The sequence below is a fragment of the Pygocentrus nattereri genome, chromosome 9 (genome assembly GCF_015220715.1).
Source record: "Pygocentrus nattereri isolate fPygNat1 chromosome 9, fPygNat1.pri, whole genome shotgun sequence".
In the NCBI taxonomy this organism is placed as follows: Eukaryota; Metazoa; Chordata; class Actinopteri; order Characiformes; family Serrasalmidae; genus Pygocentrus; species Pygocentrus nattereri.
The window spans coordinates 36,484,764-36,504,570 of NC_051219.1; the positions used below are offsets into that span (position 1 = coordinate 36,484,764).

Sequence of the window (19,807 nt, forward strand, 5' to 3'; positions counted from 1 at the left end):
AAAATACCAGCTACAGTGTGTGCAAACCTGGTGAAGACTTGCAGGAAACGTTTGACCTCTGTCATTGCCAACAAAGGTTATGTTACAAAGTATTGAGTTGAACTTTTGTTATTGACCAAATAATTTTTTTCCACCATAATTTACAAATAAATTCTTTAAAAATCCTACAATGTGATTTCCTAGATTTTTTTTTTCTCATATTGTCTCTCATAGTTGAAGTGTACCTATGATGAATATTACAGACCTCTCGTATCTTTCTAAGTAGGAGAACTTGCACAATCAGTGGCTGAGTAAATACTTTTTTGCCCCACTGTACCTATTATTTTGGGCACCAGTGAACATGAACTTGCTGTTTATGAATGAACAAAACTGTACCACCTTTCAGTTTGCAGATGTTAGCGCTACCTAACCTAGCAGTGTCCTCTAGGGCTAACTAGGAGAGCAATAGAGGCAATAAAACCTGTTTAAATATCTAAAGTAACGTCGCTGTATTATGAAGACAGCGATTTGGAGCAGCACATTTTGTAAACTGACATGCTGCACTAGGAAGTCTGTTTCAATGACATTCATTAATATGACAAACATTGCTCATAATGGTGAGCGTCAGCGCCATCCTCTCTGGCAATGCTATACTCAGTACAAGGTGCGCTGCCTTGTTTGAGGCTGATCACTGCTCATGGAGTGGGTATCTGTCTATCTGTCTGTCTGTCTATCTCTCTCTCTCTCTCTTTCTATATATATATATATATATATATATATATATATATATATATCAGCAAAAGCTGGCAAAATAAATACATGAATGCCAGAATAAGAGAAAATAAGTAATCTTTTAGGAAAAAAAAAGTTTGACCATGGCAACATATTTGAGACATTTTGATATTTAAAATTTGCTTATGGATTTGATTATTTATTTGAAACTTTTGGCCCAAAATTAACTCCATGCATATATAGTATTTTGCAATGAAACCCTTCAGATATATCTTTTAAAAAACCCTTTAAGACAAATTTAGGGATACGTATAGGAATCAGACAACCATAACCCAAAGGAACATTACACCTAAGTCTCTTTATTTAATCTTTTTCTGGACAGTAGGCCTATGTACAAAACAGCTGTATTTACAAGAATGACCTCACAAAAGCATGGACAGGTCACATGTACAGTCGTTTGAAAGGAGCATGTAGCAATGCTTGATTCATACCCTGTTTAAAGCAGCACACATTTCGTGCCTTTTTTTGGCATCAAATTTGACTTGCACTCAAACTACAATATGGACGCTTGAAGGAGTGAAAGGACCACAACTCACCACAAAGGGGCACAAAAGCGCTAAGCAGGGCCAACAACAGCAATCTAATTCAATTTGATCTGAGTTTGCTATTTGCATGGATAGTGAAAATGCAAATCCTGTGTTGTCCTCCATTCCATTGTATCACATGGAGCTGACTTACATGATGAAGCAAGATAGAGTTGAGGTCCTGTCATTTACCTGTTAACTGTGTATTTGCACCTTCATTTTAAGAACATAAACTATGAACAGTAAGGATTATTTAGGCCGTGTAGTGGCCATGGAGACAACCAAAAACAGTGCAAAGGCAGTTGATTTAAGCCATCATTTTTCACCAATGAACACATGGATTCTAACACAGACTAAAAATTAACATTCGTACCTACAACTAATTCACACCTTCATTAACCGTTGACATTTCTCACAGTAAGGCAACTCCAAACCACATACACTGGACCGCTTTGTGCTGGTTATTTTCAGTGATCTACTCATCTTCGTGTCAATAAGGGCACAAGACGACTGATTTTGGCATTACTGAGGTTTAAAAGCTAGGGCCGGTTCTCTGGACTCAGAATAAGCAGAGTCCTTGGCTACAAAACCATTTTAAAATATTCTGAATGGAAAAATCCCTATTTACAATGTAAATCTGAGACCAGCCTTACGCTTACGCAGATTACAGAGGCTGAGCTTTATCATCCTGACATAAATATATTTTACAATACCTTATTTCAAGCTGCAACAGTAAATGTATTCATCATTCATGACAATTTCTGCAGGAGGTCTGGCAAGGAGAGTTTAGAGATAAAGAAATTAGGCACACGTTCAACCTCCAAATCTTCTTTAAATTACAATCTTCACAGATCTACTGGACATACGTCCAAACACAGAATGGAAAGTAACCAAGATAACAATTCATACTCAAGTGAGCATTGACACACGACACTACAAAAGAACCAACAATATGTTGTGTCTGTTGTACATAATTTTAAAAAGAATAAAATAATTGTTTTGCTCAGAAAGAACAGGGACTAAAATAATGGACCATTTTTAACCATAGACTGAAACCAACACCCTGGCATGTTGGGAGCAAGCTGTGATCTTGTTAAAAAGAAATCAAGAGTTCAAGGCAAAATACGTACTGCAACATCAAAGCTCATAACATATGCTACACTTAGTCACTCTGTCTTAGCTGGATGCACTCACTGAATTCAACTTTCGTGCAATATAAACATGGCATAAATCACCCGTTTGATGGTTAAGGTAAGGCATTCGCAAGTGAAGTCTCATTAGCGATTTCTATTTAAAGAATATTCACTCCATATCCCTAATTAGCTGTAGTTGGACATCTATCAGGTCTGTGTTTTGTTTTTTTACTGTTGGTAATGTGGTTTGTTGAAGATGAATGGTTTCATTTCATGTTCATTCCTTCATGAGTAACCTCCGTCTCTGTACTAGGACTTGTTATCCTGTATCATTGTTCACGTGACATCATTAACAAAACATAAATCACATTTGATTTGAGCTGTAAGCAGCACAAACGATTTAAACATTGTCAACAGTAATTACCACAAGCAAAGACCAGACGACAAAAAGAAACATGCCCATGTCAAAAGCTTCAGAAACATTTCAGTCAGCTCTGTCTGTTTGGTCCTTGTGGGAGAACTGAAAAAGCTTCTGCTCAACGCAGTGGAAATGTTTCTTTACTTGGAGTCCAGGGAATTCAACATGGTGCAACTTTAGGACCCTGCACAATCCATTAACGAAGCCATTCACCAAGACAATAAACAGGTAGCAATCTTTTCTACAGGGGCACAAAGCCCACACTGATTTACTGCAGGGACTAAAAGCATTTCAGACATCAGAACAGAAAAGATCCTACACTGAGAGAAGTGACACTGAAAAGAAAAGTGGTGCAATGTAAATTAGATTTCTTCATGCAGCCTGTACCCCCCTCTCGCTGTCTCTGTCTCTGTCTCTCTCTATACTGCACTGGACCACCTGAGAGGGCATGGTCACACGATCATGGTCCTGTCATCCGTCATGCTGGTGGCAGGCTGGAGTTATCGTCACCTTCATCATCATCATCAGCAGCAGTAGCAGCAGTCGTGTCCTAAACCCAAGCTCGCCTCTTTGAGGGGGGTGTTTTCTTATGGGAATGCTGTTTAGAAAAAGGAGATGAATGTGAAAAAAAGACGTGAGCACAGTGGCACTGATATATATATATATATAGACAAAAAGTAGAACTTTTTTCAGTGCTTTCTAAGGTTGTATTAAAAATACTGTATGGAAATCGTTGCACTGTTTTCACTATTAAAGAATACTTTAATTCAGTTTTAGTGAGGCTGTGTTGTGGGAAAGCTGACCTATTGATTGATCAAAATCCATGAAGTGACCAGATGAGAGAGGCTAGCAGTTCTGCAATGAAAAAAAGGTTACAAAAACCAGTCTCTCTCACTCACGTACACACAACATGCCATGCAACACAAACACGTGTTTGTGATCATAGGTTTTGTAGAAAACAGTTTTTACACTTTTTTATAAATAATCAAAAATATTTGTCATATTAAGAATTATGTTTGGTTAAATGTGTATATTGTAATGTTTTTATGCAGTTAAAAAGATAGGCTAGCAGTTCCACTACAGCCCACTGGGGGGGCCACAGCACACAGGCTGAAAACCTCCACTGCACATGTTTAAATAAAACCTGTTTGCTGCAGGTGGAGGATCTAATTGATCTTTCCATGATGGCTTAGATATGTATTGTTTCTTGATGTTTATTGGTTCCAAAAATGTAAAAGTCTCCTACTGGCAGGTTGGATTTTATCACTACAGTGTTTTCATTTAATAATAAACATGGATGTTGTTTGACTTTAGGTGATGATTCTGAATGTTTTAGGGGGAAAGAAGGACAGAAAATAACCTTGGCATTGCTTTCAGTTACAATGCAAAGTTGCCCTAAGACTATAATATAATGATAATTAATAATGCATAAGGCCATATATTATTTTATGTTTTATTTTACAAAATATATAAAACATAATATTATGTATTAATATATAATGTATAAAATTGAATGTACATGCAACACACACACACAAATATATATATATTTATTAGGGGTGCAGGAAAAAAATTGATTCTTAGATGCATTGCAGTGCAGATGTGAATGATTCTGAATCAATTCACAGATGTCAAAAATGATTTTCTAAATTTTAATATATAACGTAATGTTGATGGAACGCATAAGGGGGAACTTGGAAGTGCAGAGGTGCAGTGCCCAGACAGTCTGTGAGGTACACATAATAAAAACACAGCTGGATGAGTGAGAAATCTGACCGGCTCCTTCTGCATTAAAAGCTAGGTTAGGTCAGGAGTCGACAACCCAAATGTTAAGAAGAGCCATTTTGTCCTTTCAACACCAATCAGATTGGCAACCACAACATTTCTATCCAATACGTCTCCGTATGTGCGAATGTCCTAGATATAAGTTAGGTTAAAAATATAAATGAAAACGGGGATTTACTTCACTCTGCTTTAAGCTTTAGTTAGCCACCCCCCCCCCCCCCCCACCCCCAGAAAACATTTCCTCTAAAGTAGATCAGTTTTTCGTAAAATGTCTCTCAGCATGTTTTACGAGGCTGAAGTTGCTTCTTATTCTCCAGCTTCTTGTTTGAATTTTCTCATTACAACTGCAGAGCTTATGAATGCAAATAACGCATCGATCCCCCCACTCTCTACAACGAGACCAAAACCAAAGTTATAAAATCACTAAAGAAAACGGGTAGGACAGCTGTAACGTGCTGTGTGGACATCCACTGCCAGAGGATCTTATTTCACCGTAACTGCACATTTTACCATAGATGAGTGGCAGCAGCGTCTCATGTGCTCTAAGCAATAGCAGTGAATGAGAGCCTTCCAGTTTACTCACCACAACACTTCTATTTGGTTTATTAATAAAAGATATTGGAAGTAAATTCATTATGGATCATTACAAATACTTTGCTTTAAAAGTATCAAGTCCTAAGACAGTAGGAAAATAGAAATCCTGTATATATTAAAAAAAGATGCATCAAGATGGATTGATAATCGTTGTATAATCACATCGCAGCCCTCTGAATCGAATCATGAGGTGCCTAGAGATTCCCACCCCTAATATATATATATACATATATCATTTTTTTCTTTCTATATCATAACAGTTTAAACTCAGACATGTGTCCTGATCCCTGCCTCGACTCGGACTTGGCTCTAGTGCTCTTGACCACAAAACTATTAATTATATGAATAAGTGATGGGGTCTGTCTTACCGATGTGGATTTGTGATCATGTGATCGCTCAAGTTTGATGCGGATATCTGTACGGTTTTGTTCATGGCTCTTTCCACATTCTGGCTGCAGAGGTCTGCCTGTAGCTGACGAAAAAAAAAGCTGCTGTTTTTAGGGATGCATCAATACCAAAATTGGTATTGCACTGATACTATGGTCATTTACACATACTCATAAAACAATTCATTGCTACCAACATCCTGATACTAGCTGATGCCACATTGATGAACAAACACAGTGAAGGAATCTCTGCTCGCACAGTGAAGTGTTAAGTGACTCAGACACAAACTTGTTGATCACTTTAAACATTCCACCTTGAGCAAATTCTCACAGATTGATTTTAGTCAGTTTTAAACACACACAGTCACAACCACTTTCAATGTGGTTAAAGATACACTATACTGCCAAAAGTATTTGCTCGTCTGCCTTCACACACATATGAAATTGAGTAAGATCCCAATCTGAAGGCCACATGGAGTTTGGGGGTCTGTAGCTTCTTTCTGACTGCACTTTTTCTTTCTGACTTTCTGTTCACTATGCGCCTCAGCATCCACTGACCCCGCTGTCTCATTTTATGAGGCCTACTACTTTGTGGCTGAGTTGCTGTTGTGACCAATCACTTCCACTTCGTTATAATACCACTGACAGTTGACTGTGGAAAATTTAGTAGCGAGAAAATTTCATGACTGGACTTGTTGCACAGGTGGCGTCCTATCACTGTACCCCGCTGGAATTCACTGAGCTCCTGAGAGCAACCCATTCTTTCACTAATGTTTGTATAAGCAGTCTGCAGGCCTAGGTGCTTGGTTTTATATTACTGTGGCCATGGACGTGATTGGAACACCTGAATTCAATGATTTTGATGGGTGAGTGAATACTTCTTGAAATATAGTGTAGATAGCTAAACATAGGTAAAAAATGCAGAATCTACTACCAAAGTCCGTATGTATTATTTATTGTTTTGACTGATATAAATGCAGCTCACTTTCTCAACATGCCTGCTCAATACTTGATGCGCAGTATGTTGTTTTGAATGAAACAGTTCTGCTCAAAATTGAAATGGACCAAGCATTTTTACAAGTTTAAATCTTAGGCTTCATATGTACACTATGGTCTATTCATATATACAGTGTGAGTCATGAAAGAGCAAAATTTCCAAAATTCTAAAGAGTCAGATGAGATTAAAAACTTTAGGTTGTACTTTACTTACAGCTGGGCAGTAGTGCTTTTCTGAAGTGGATCAAAACCTGTTCTAATGCACTACAGCACTACTCAACCCAAGGTAACTAATGTAGCATAGGCACATCATTTAAAATCAGTTAGATTTTAGTGATTGAACTGTCAAGGAACATTGCAGTTATTCACATTATCTACTCAACTCAATATGAAAATGTTATTCATGCATCCCTTGCTGTTTTGTTTCTTACTCACCAGGAGAGTTCCCCCTGCTGCTGGTGCTGACACTGCTCATATTGTCCTCCAGCCAAGTGCTGTAGGTGAAAGAGTCCCGCTTGTGTGGCGTCCCTGCTGAGGACAAACTTTCCTACAGAGAGAAGCACATGCGTTCATAGTATTATGAAGAACTGAGCTCAAAAATTGGAGACATACTCTGCATAGAGTCACAAAAATCTAAAGAAAACCCTCATAATCCAGACATTTAGGCCTGATAGATTAAGTCTAAGCCTAGACAAAAAAGTCCACTGGTAAGTCATCACCGGCAATGCAGTTTACTCTAAGTCTTATCCTTGTCCAGTAAACAGGGCCTCAGAGTATGTTTTAGTCCTGACCTGGACATCCTCAAGAGTTTAGTCCCGACCATAACCCAATACACCAGATCCAGTTAATCAAGGCTTTCAGGGCCATCTGAATATTTAAGCCAGGTCTGATGGGAAGATACGTTGTCATTCTATACACAGCTACATCATCATCATCACTTTTATTTATATAGTGCCTTTTCCATGCTCAAGGACACTTTACAATCAAAGAACATCAACACATTAAACAAAAGGAAATACAGGTAAACTTTAAAGTATAAACGGAACAACGAAAACACAGTGAAAACAAGTAAGCTACATGAAGCCTCTTGGCTGCCATGCTGGTACTCCCTCTGTGTGCTGTAAACTTTGGTTATTTATGCACATAACGTCAACATGTTTTCAGAAATTGTAGCTGTAATAAAAATGCTGAAATGTGCTATATTAAGAGCCCAATTATATGATTCTAGCAAAGCAGTTTATGTGTAAAAACCTGTGAAGAAATATTTTCTTTGCTTTAAAAATGGATTTAGGCTCAATGCACCATTTCTTTGTAAGTGATATTGGATATGTTGGATCTTAACTAACATCTGTGACTAGCTGAGGAGAATTACGTAGCATTTTTAAATAGCATTGTTGACTCCTGACAGCTTGCACACATGGGCTACATTGTAGACATTTTAATATAATTTAATTTACAAAAATATAACATTAATTTTAAAAAATACATGAACATATTAATAAAACAAGAAAACAAACTCTAAATTCTGTCACATACAATAAAGACCTAGACATAATTTGAGGCAAGTCTATGCAAAACACTGTGCTGCTGAGGCCCTCTGTTGGCAGTCTAGGTCTCTAATATGTATATCTGTGGTTGAAAGCAAATCCAGAGTAGTAGATCTCCAGAACTGGAGTCGATCACCCTTGCATTACAGGGCTGTGCTAGTTTGTAGATCTGGAGCTGTGTGGCTCTTACCATGCCCGTGTCATAGTCCTCTGTGGCCTCAGTCTCATTCTCCTCCACCACACTGGCAAAGCTACTAGCATTTGAGGAGGAGCGTGACAAGTCATGAGCCTCAGGGATGGAGGGAGCCCTGCAGCACATGGCTGAGCTAAACACACACACACACACACACACACACACACACACACACACACACACACACACACACACACTTACTTCATTTCACTGTATTTACGGCATCTTTGCATTATACAACAGAACCATGTTTTACTGTGGCTAAATGCTGCTTTCAGTTTAAAAAAGAATCCCTATAAATTTTTTTATTTCTCAAGTGACGAGCAGTTTTCTTACTTGTTCTTAGTAACGAGGACCTCAGGTGAGCTCTGATTAGAAGAGTTTTCTGACTTGGGGTCCTGCGAAGCGTGGCCGCTGTCTGGGGTTTTCTGTGTGCTGGGAGAGCACTCCCTGCTGCTGCACATGAAGACACTGACCATTAGAGGGCAGCACAAACATTCTCATTCATATTCCACCATACCACTCCAATTAGGCTCAGACAAAGTTACCAACTACAGCTGGTTAGTAGTGCGGGAAAATACCCATCTGTTTGCAACTAGCATGCTGGATCTCTATGATAAGCTAGGATGTGCTAGAGCTCTAATGATAGGAATTCCAGAAGACTGGTGAAAACAGAGATTTATGTTTAAGATACACAGCTTATATATACATACATTTCATTTTTGGAATTCTTATTATTAGAAGTATTGCCTATTCAAGCAACATGCCCTCTGCTCTTTAAGTCACACTACTTTAGCAGTGCAATATGTGAATGAGTTACTGAAGCTTTTGACACAGAGCAGCCAGTTATGTAAAACAATTCAAAATTCAGCGATATATCAATTTTATATATATGGCTGATTTCATCATGTGCCCAATGACAAAAGCATTACTAGCTTTTGTCTACAGATGCATCTCTGTGTTATCTAATGGGCCAGGCTTTTCTATGGTTAGGGAGGAGACTTTCTATGGTGGCATCTGTACTTGGAGGAATCCATGGTGAGCCTGCCATTCCTGAGACTGACGCTGGGCAGAGACACACACAGCACCGTTCTGTCCTCTGACAAGAGCGATGCAATCCTTCACCAACCACAATCACACACAAATGAAATGACACACAATGAGATATTTTTCCTTCTTTGTCCTGTTGGTACAAAGACCAAATACAAAAGCAAACACACACATCCACAGACATACATACTTATGTTTGTTTTTATACAATAACCGGACATGGGCTTATATATGTGTTCCATGTGTATAATATACAGTACTGTGCAAAGGTCAGAGACCACCATCATTTATTTAATTTCCAGTTGACTGGCCAGTAAGTACAAGCTATTAATTGTTTCAGCATCAGAAAAACATTGCAATTACACAGAAACCTCCAAGATAACTTTAGGGCAGAGGTGTCCAATCTTATCTGCAGAGGGACGGTGTGGCTGCAGTTTTCATTTCAACAAAGCAGGAACCTTATCAAGTGTTTGAAGACCAAGAGCAACTGTTTAAACACGTAGAACCAGGTGTACTCTAGGTTATTTGAAATGAAGACCTGCAGCCACACCAGCTCTTTGTAGATAAAAAGGACACCCCAATTTAGTGTGTCCAACCTTTGCTTTTATTACAGCTTCAATCTTTTTTGGAGAACAGCTTTCAGCTTTTATAAATGGATATTTTTCCATATTTTTTTTCCAAGTTACTTACAAGTCCCTGGCTGGCAGCCGTGCAGTTGGAGTTTGTTCCGGTGGACGAGAGGGTTCACCTCAATGCGAATTAAAATCGCAGAGAGAAAAACTGTGTACTTATGCACCAAACAATAGGTCGGGGTATTCGGCCTTCTTTGAGCGAGTGAGCTGCATGTCAAGCTCCATTTCCCTGGTGGAGGTCACTGAGGTAGCTGCCAACTCTTCAATGGCAAGGCACCGGGGGTGGATGAGATTCGTCCAGAGATGCTTAAGGCTCTGGATATTGTGGGGCTGTCGTGACCGTCAATATTGTCACCTCTGCAATACTGCATGGACCTCAGGAACAGTACCCTTGGACTGGCAGACCAGGGTGGTGGTCCCTGTTTTTAAGAAAGGGGACCGGAGGGTGTGTGCCAACTATCGGGGTATCACACTGCTCAGCCACCCTGGGAAAGTCTATGCCAATGTGCTGGAAAGGAGACTTTGACCGATAGTTAAACCTCAGATTGAGGAGGAACAATGCGGATTCCGTCCTGGCCGTGGAAGAATGGACCAGCTTTTCACCCTCTCACGGATTGTTGAGGGGGCATGGGAGTTTGCCAACCCAGTGGGGTGCTGGGGCTACTACTCCGGGAGCGGTTTGCAGCTGAGTGTGAAGCAGTTGGTATGCGGATCAGCACCTCCAAGTCTGAGTCCATGGTCTTAGCCCGGAAAAGGATGGCATGCCCACTCCAAGTAAGGGGAAAGGACTTGCCCCAGGTGGAAGAGTTAAGTATCTTAGGGTCTTGTTCACGAGTAATGGGAAGAGGGATTGTGAGATTGGCCGCAGGCTGGGACAGGCGGCAGCAGTAATGCGGTCACTGTACCGGACTGTAGTGGTGAAGGGGGAGCTGAGCCATAAGGCAAAGCTCTCTATTTACCGGTCGGTCTACATCCCAACCCTTACCTATGGTCATGATCTGTGGGTAATGACCGAAAGAACAAGATTGTGAATACAAGCGGCGGAAATGAGCTTTCTTCACAGGGTGGTGGGCTACACTCTATTCGATAGGGTGAGGTGCTCGGCTATCCGAGGAGCTAGAGCCGCTACTCCTCCGCATTGAGAGAAGCCAGATGAGGTGGTTTGGGCATCTGACCCAGATGCCTCCTGGACACCTCCCAGTGGGGGTGTACCAGGCACGTCATACCGGGATAAGACCGCTGCAGGGATTACATCTCCAAGTTGGCATGGGAGCAGCTTGGGGTCCCTGGGAATGAGCTGGAGGAAGTTGCGGGAGACAGGATCATCTGGGATTCTCTGCTCTCCCAACTGCTACCGTGACCCTATCCGGACTAAGCGGTTAACGACAATGATGACACACCTCCAAGATTCAGCCTTAGATGTTGGTTGCATTTTCTGCTTCAATGCAAGCAGTGCCAAACATATTCAGTGATGCTGACAGTCAATCTTTGTAGGTTTAAATTATTTTTTTTGGTCTTTTTTTTTTTCATTAGCAGCTTCTTGAGAGATCCTTTCAGGCCCATAGCGTTGAGTTGTTTTCTCACAGTGAAAGAATGGACAGAAATACCTGTGGATAATTTAAGATCTGAAGCACGATTGGAGCTTGATTTTCTGCTGTCTCATAAAGATAAAATATTGTTTATCTGATGGTGACAGTTTTGGCAGTCTATCACATTCTCCCTCTCCCCTTTCCTCTCTATTAAAAAAAATAATTTAAAAAATCCTGTTTTTCAGTTATTTTCTTTTGATTTTCATCTTCCTTCTTTTCAATCTCCTCAGATATATCTCATGACAGCATGTACTTCATAATCGTTTTGGCTGGTTTCTGATTTTTGCACAATATTGCAAATACCTACATGTAATAATGATATGTTAAATATATATATATATATATATATATATATATATATATATATATATATTTTTTTTTTATAATATACATGTAAAAATAATTTTCTAGATTTTTGGATTCTGATACTGTCAGTTAGCTGTTTCTGTCTGTCAGGATATTTCTGTCTTCAAAATGTTAAAATATATAGATACACAGACCCACACAGACATACCTGTAAACATTCACACAATGACATGTTCCCACAAATAACATGCTAAAACATTAGTCTTCAAGCTGGTAAGTCCCCAGTAATGCCATGACCTGTAACATTTCAGACTGTACTGCTTCTATGACTCAGCTTCCCGAAGGGTAACACACAGTTCCTCACCTTTTTTCCTGCACCTCTTGGATATTCTCAATGCCTATGGCACTGCTCCTGCGAGAGCTGAATGGGCCAGACTTTTTCCTGGTCGGGCTTTTTCCAGGAATTATCAGAGACTGCAAAAGAAAGACACCATTTGTGAGCTTCAAATAACAAGCTGTCATTAGTGGCCTTCAACCCTGATCCTAAAAGATCCCTGCCCTGAACATTTTAATACTTTCCTGATTCCAGTATAACTATAATAATAATAATTTGCCGGCTTCTTATTTAACTCACTGAAACCTGCCTCCATAGTAGTTACAATCTGCCATGTCCACATTAGGCTGTAAAATGTGTCAGTCTGTGTGCCACCGTGTTTTTTGTCACTGTATAGAAGAGGAACAACATTGATGTTACTGTGGGATGTACTGCGATAGTCTGAGTTCTGAGTTAATCATGAAGCGCTTATTACTGATTTGTTTCATCAGATAGCAATAAAAGGTGAATTGAATTGTTAGTCATCATGTTCTTTACATATAAAACAACAGCATTGAGAAATCGCATTATTAAAGGACAAGAGTAGATCAAAAGGCTGAAACAGCTGTTTTTTGTTTCAGCATTAACTAATTAATAAGCCTTTCCTGATGGTAACTGGGTGTTTTAGCATGAGGAAAACATTAAATTATGCAGAGCAGGGTTACTCCAGGACCAGAGCCTGAAAACCATTATATTGTAGGTTATTCATTGTTCTATTAAGTGCTTTGTCTAAATTTCATAGAATGACTGCTATTTTAAATCAGACCAACAGTAATACGTCTGTTACTTCTCTAACATAAAACTATGGCTTTTTAGAACCAATGTAACTTTTTGTGCTGATTCGTCTTCGATCTCAAACTGTTATCAAAATGGCATGCACTCTGACATCTCCGGGAGAATAAAAGCCATTGATCTCTGTCTAGACCAGCACGGACATCACTAAATTGTGCTCTCCAGGGCTACAGGCTCAAACTACAGCAGCAGGTCCCGTGTATGACTATGAGATGAAAGATAGAGGCCAGACTCGTGGGCTTCAGTGAGCTGAGCTTTCACTGTGGGCGCTTTGTTCTCTGTCTGTGCACCAGGGGCTTTAACGCTCCCACTTTACAGCTTCTAAAATATGACTTGAAAAAGCCTTTTATCTAAAAAGGCTTCAAAAGCTTTGGGGAGAACTAAGTCAGAATTTGAGTTTACCCCACCCTTCACGTTTCTATGCTATCAGACTATAAATACAACACATCATAGCAGACAAGAGCAAAGAAATACATTGAACTATACATATCACAGCAGCAACGTATGCAGCAAATGAATGTGGGACATTGAGTGGAAGGATTTGAAAAGCGACACAGTGATGCTTTAAACACAGGGTAATGCATTAAAGACAATTGCTAATATTGTGAAATGCAACTCAATGATCTTTCCTCTGAATTATGACATATGCCGAAGAAGGTAAAATCATCTTGTATGGATGTAATCTATGAGTGCAAAGAGGTAATGGTAGAGCAAGTGTAGTAAGGCTTTGAATGCTTGACACAGAGTTGCCACTTGTAACGGGTCATGCATGATTAGTGAAAGAATACAACATGAGACGCAGGCAATAGATGGTGTCTATAGGCAAAATGTGAAGAGCAAGAATAATCTTGATATTGGATAGGGATGTTATGATTCCTATGTTAATATTAGTGAATAGAATTATTATGGTTTTTGGTATTAACCTTTTTTGATCGTCTCATATTTCTTTATAACACCAAAAAATCAACCACAATTGGATCCTTTTAAACTAAATCAAACTGCCTCGGTAATCCATTCTGAGAATTAGCTGATGATCTCTTAAACTTCTCTTAAACATATCCATGCAGGTGTAACACATCAAATTTAAGAGCCATTTTGTACTTTCAACAAAAATCAAATCATATTGGGGGCCGCAACATTTTATGTTTTATGTTTTATTTTATTGAAGTAAAGTTAGGAAACTTGCTTGTTTCATTAGCTACTAGCTAGGTGAGATCATTGTCATTGCTATGGTGACCAGCAGCCTGTGCGCAAACCTTCAGGGTTAAAGGATGAATTAACTGTTATAAGCTATAATAAATCCAGCATTTAAGATGATTTATTCTTAAAACTGTTAGATTGATCAGCAGGGCTTTATTTTACTGCAAAGGAGGATTATTTTATTTACCTAAAAATCAAGTTGCCGACCCCTGGTTTAATCAGAGTAATGCTAAAATGCTGGTGTGTGACTTTTACTCCTACACATGTGCTTTCTTTTTCAAAAAAGTAGTTTGTGAGAAAAACTACACACATATATTAAAAAAAAATTCAGTTAAATTAAATTCTTTAAACGTAAGAACTGCTTTAAGAAATCACACTACTGACAGATTATCAGCAGATTAACAGCACAAAAGATTCATGTTTTTCCGTGGATCTCAAGAGGTTAAATAAACATGAAATGATCACTGTCACTATTACTGTTCACTGTCCGTAACTATGTAGATGTGTGCTTTGCAGGGTAAGAGTAGGCAATTTACTTCTGAACAGATGGTAACTGTACAGACACTACAGTTATTATTTAAAGATGAAAACAGCATGAATATAACTGATTTATACCACACATTGTCATTAAAACTAGTAACCATCCCATCCCTAGTTGATGATAAATTACAAATGCCAGACTACAAATATTTCAAACATAGCCAAAACTAGCCTTCTCTATTGTTATAGTGTGAAATTGGGGAATTCAAAGGAGAATGATGTCCTATCTGCCTTTAGTTGTGGTAGTGTATGTGCTACTCTGCTTATGAGTGTAGGTCATGCACTGAGAGTGAGAGATGCAGTGAGAGAACAGAGAGTGAGAGTTATACATGAACCTCTTCTATCGTTCCTATCCCTATGGCACTGCCGCGACGTCCATATTTACTGGGACTTTTCCCTGGGACAAGCAATGACTGCAGAGCGGCCACACAAAGAGAGAGAGGGAGAGAGAGGGAGAAGGGAGAGAACATGAGTTGTCATGCAGCAGGTTATGTTATTAAATCACACAGGCCAGCTGGAGGGTTTGATAACTCTAAAGCATGGTTAAACAGTTTAATGGCCATCATGAGCACAACACAGTAGCTAGATGAGGAGAGAGGAGCCTGAGGAGCCATGTTCGGTACGGAAGCCTGTGAGGGACAAGAGAGCACAGAGTAAAGCTGAGGAGAGGAGCAGACATAGCACATTGTTAGAGACACCAGGACAGTGGAGACAGTTTTATACACAACATACAAAGGATATGTGTGCACACTTACATACAGTTTAGCACAGTTAGTGATTGGTTAAGAAAACCAATACAGGTTCTACACAGAAAAACAATTGGGATTAACCATGTTTAGAATTCCCATGCTGTTATTCTCTGGTATATCCTGCCATCCCTATGTAACAGCTGTTTTTCTTGGGAAGATTTTTATAGAATTAGTATTTCCCAGAATTCCAAGCACTCATTTGACTACATAGGCTTATGCAATGCACAGCAAAGATGACTGTGACATAAAGCTTTAGGCAAAGAAACCCCACTTCAATCTTCAACCTTTACCAAGGTCAGAGCATCCATATGACTGACATGGCATTTGAAAACAGAATGTGTTGGTCAAAAGACATAGTGGAGCCAGTGACAAAAACAACACAAACACAGCAATTTGATCATAGATGTCTCCCTGTGGATAAAGCTGGTGCATGATTCCAAGCACATAACGGACCTGGTCAGAAAGGCCACTTTTTTGTGACAGCTGTAACAATCCCTATGGCTGGCAGGAGCTCCTTTAGACCAGCTGTGCTTTGTGGAGAAAAACCTGACCTGTATATACTCACCATACACAGCAAAGCACAACTCATCAGCACCTCATGCCTGTGGACAAAACAGCGGAGCAGCAAAAACTGTCCACTGCTCACTCAGACAAAAACATTTACAGCTCACTCAGCACGTTGTGATGCAGTCTGCACACACACACGCGCGCGCACACACACACACACACACACACACAAACACACACACACACACACACACACACACACGCACACACACAAGGCTGGTGCTTCAGGGAATGCAGTGAGGCAAACACATTAACATCCATCTTCATTTTGATAGACCTCCAAATCCACTCATGATTCAACATTAACAACTGCCCAGTTGCCTGGGGCAAGTAAAATACTAAGTCGGGAGAGCAGCATTGAGCCATTGGGTTCTTTTGACAGTGAACAACGTACGTGATATTGACTTCCACATGCAAATATCACTCGCTGTGATTGTCTAATCCAGTTTTATGTTGTGTTATATCAAGCCAATTGCACTGCTTGTTGGTGCCATTTGTAGTGATGGAGCAAGTGAGAAACTCCATTCCCTTATGGAAAAAGGTTTCTGTAGGTCAATTTTAATCCATAAGGTTTAGTTCAAGAATATATTAATAGTCCTAGAGAGATGTGTGTATGTGTACTTATAATTCAAACATTTTTTACAGCAAAATTTGTTAGGGACAGCTCTTGGGCAAATGTTAATGTTGAACCTGCTGCCTCACAACTGCTTAGAGGAAACACTACAGGATAAAACAAGATATAAACATATTTAATGAGGTAACATGATAAAAAATTTAACAACTAAACCAACTAAAACCAACTAATGCTTCACTCTCAAACACTTTCTTCCATAGCAACAAGGTTGACAAGCCTTTTAGAACATTGACAAAATACCTTTTAACTTAATAAGAAATTATAGCGTACTGCTGATTTTTTTTTTCAAAATACGTAAAGTCAGAGCATATTATTCATATAAATTATTCATTCAAGGTCACACTGTTAGGATATAAATATATAAGTAATGGTAGCATTGTATCAAATTGTATGTCATTGTTCTTCATTCTGACTTCAATTAACTACAGAACCACAGTCTCTTTCATTAGCTCAGTTCCAATGGCACTAATTTATGTTTAAACTGAATTGTACAATTTACATGGTTTATAGTTTAACCCCTTAAAAGGCCAGGGCCCACTGTTTACACACTTCTTTAACCTAAGAATAGTTCAGCCAATTTGCACTGAAGTACCTGTAGTTAATCTATTTGAAGTTTTGCAAAAATGTTGTTGTGCCCTATTTCTCATTAGGATGTATGTGATTTTTGCCAACACTCTGGCCAAACCTGCCCAAACTAGCAACTGTTTCTACAAAAGAAATCATTTGTGGGCAGAGCATGGATAGTTCAATAATGTAACTGCCTGCAAATACCCAAAATGTTACACTTTTAAAATCCATAAATTCCTATGATCCCAAAGCAATACACTGTTGCAGTGCACTGCAACAGTGGAAACCACATGCTTGCTAAGAGCTCTGCACACGTTTCATAGAACAGGCAGTTCATATCAGAGCAAGAAAACCACTTCTGGTTTCTTCAGAGAATGTGCTCTAGTAAGTGAGTTTCAAGAAACTGCTTGAGGCAGCATGTCATTAGTAAGATAAGGGAAGTATCAGATTATGAATTCCACAAAAAGTAAGATGCACAAATAATGTAAATAATGTGTCTGTAAAAACATTAATTTCACTGGCTTCATTTGCAGATTAATCATTAACCCTTAGAAGCTGGGGTTATTGCAGGCAACAAGAAAGGCATGTTGTAATTAGACAGCTATTTCACACTTGTAGCTCACTGAAACAAGCAGGGACATTCTGTCGAAAGAACGAATTAGAAGTTTTGACACCACAGCTGTGTTCATAATAAGAGGACGAGACATGTTATTATGAATTACATTTAAGAAAAGTTATTGTTTTGTGTACAGCCTTTTTTTTATTACACAGAATGCAATCTGCATGTAAAAGTGATTTGTTGTCCAAGTCATTATGAAATTAAATATGCAATTATGTAATTACATCTGAATAGAACAGCAAAAAGAAAGTAATAACTTGACTTCTAAGGGTTAACTGTCTTATTTTGTCTGTTGATATCACCTGTTCACTGTGTTGGAATATGTTTAGAGTGAATAAGACTGTTTGTGTGGGCTGATAAGGTAGTGTGAACAGGACTTTGTGAGGCTGATGGTGTTAAAGGGTGGGACAGGCAGGGGGCAGCAAATTGGGAGTGAGGGTGCTTAGGGTGGAGGTGAGGGGCATCATTTGCCTTTGGGGGTTACTTACTATCCCGGGCATTTTGGGGGTCTCTGGTGAGTGCAGGTGATGGTTGTTGTTGTTGTGGGTAAAACTGCCGCTGTGACTAGAGGAGACTGTGTGCTTCCTGATATTGAAGCCCATGGCATCCAGAGACTGGCTCCTGCTGCGGATCACCCGCTAAGGGTCAGAAAGAAACGGGAAGGAGATACTGTGAGCCAGGAGCGGGGCCGCGGGGGGAAATATGGGGCCACGGATAATGAGGCATTGGGGAACAACCCTGTTCTGAATGCTCATTAGAAGGGCAGACCCTGAGTGAGGACACCTAGAGCTGGTACAGATGAAGATAAGGTCAGGAAAAAATGCAGTGTTGAAGAGATAAGCAGAGGGAAAGCTCCATGACTGTAGAGAAACTGAAGGCAAAGGTACATACAGTATAAATGAGTAGGAAAGCTGGCTAGGAAGCCACTCAGAGGTGTGTTAGGCATTAAAGCTAGCTTTGGGACAAGACAGAGCAGGACAGCCTCTCCAAAACCCTAAGAGATATTGATTAATCACTTCACTCCTTAGTCATGTCCAATTACAAGGACACTCAGAATCCTATTATCGCCAAACAGTACCAGTGATATCAAAGCAGGGAATGTGTTCAAGGAAACATCCTCTCTTTATAATGATACAATCCCCTATTTTAGCATGTTGTTGCTGTTCCAACAAAACCTCATATCTCCAAAATGGTAACTTTCTGTAACAAATTTAACTACAGGTAATTTTGGACCATCAGTCAAGAAATGGTTACACTAAGGCTGCACAATACTTTTTTTTTTTATCATGGTCACAATATGTGTCCATAATAAACACATCGATAAGGGCTGACCTAAAGATCTAATTATTTCAAATCATGCATCATGGCAGCGTGATTACATTGGTGGAATATGGTGTTAAAATGTCAAAAAAAGGTTCCCTGCCACTTCCTGGGCTTGTACTCTGCTGTCCCATGTTTAGGGTGAGACAAATACAACACAAACATATGCACAGCTCAAAAAGTATGACATCCTGAACTACTAGCTTGTAAAAATGCTTCAAACATGATCACTATTCTTTGTCCCAAAGCTGTCTGTTAAAGATTCAAGTGTCACAACAAATCAGCATCACTATAAGGAGCATTTTAAGGAATTAAGTACATATTTATCAATTTGTGCAGGCCTTTACAGAAAATAAAATCATCATATAATATTTCTAGCCTATACAAAAGCTGTGTAGAGAAGGCTGACTGACAGCTTTATAAAGCACAAAAAATCTAAGTAGCTATTAGCATTTCATTCATCACTTCAGATTTCACATTTCACATTCTGTGAATACTAAATACTGCATGATTTTACATTTG

General features: G+C 39.3%; 1 protein-coding gene across 22 annotated transcripts in view; it reads right to left on the bottom strand.

Moving 5' to 3' along the window:
* Positions 1 to 1,050: 1,050 nt before the first annotated feature.
* The window catches only part of LOC108434374 (RAP1 GTPase activating protein), a 130,826-nt gene continuing 112,069 nt past the window's right edge, over positions 1,051 to 19,807 (bottom strand). For 11 of the 22 annotated variants that reach the window (XM_037541269.1, XM_037541270.1, XM_037541259.1 and 8 more), the window contains 10 exons: positions 18,454 to 18,603; positions 15,165 to 15,242; positions 12,289 to 12,398; positions 9,371 to 9,466; positions 8,684 to 8,803; positions 8,345 to 8,480; positions 7,043 to 7,154; positions 5,594 to 5,697; positions 3,650 to 3,701; positions 1,051 to 3,444 (listed from right to left, as the gene is read on the bottom strand). In XM_037541269.1, coding sequence (XP_037397166.1) covers positions 3,693 to 3,701; positions 5,594 to 5,697; positions 7,043 to 7,154; positions 8,345 to 8,480; positions 8,684 to 8,803; positions 9,371 to 9,466; positions 12,289 to 12,398; positions 15,165 to 15,242; positions 18,454 to 18,603 — 915 coding nt within the window. In that variant the 3' untranslated portion in view covers positions 1,051 to 3,444; positions 3,650 to 3,692. The remainder of the gene's footprint in view (positions 3,445 to 3,649; positions 3,702 to 5,593; positions 5,698 to 7,042; positions 7,155 to 8,344; positions 8,481 to 8,683; positions 8,804 to 9,370; positions 9,467 to 12,288; positions 12,399 to 15,164; positions 15,243 to 18,453; positions 18,604 to 19,807) is intronic. The other 11 variants (XM_017709447.2, XM_037541258.1, XM_037541267.1 and 8 more) reach the window with 11 other exon arrangements.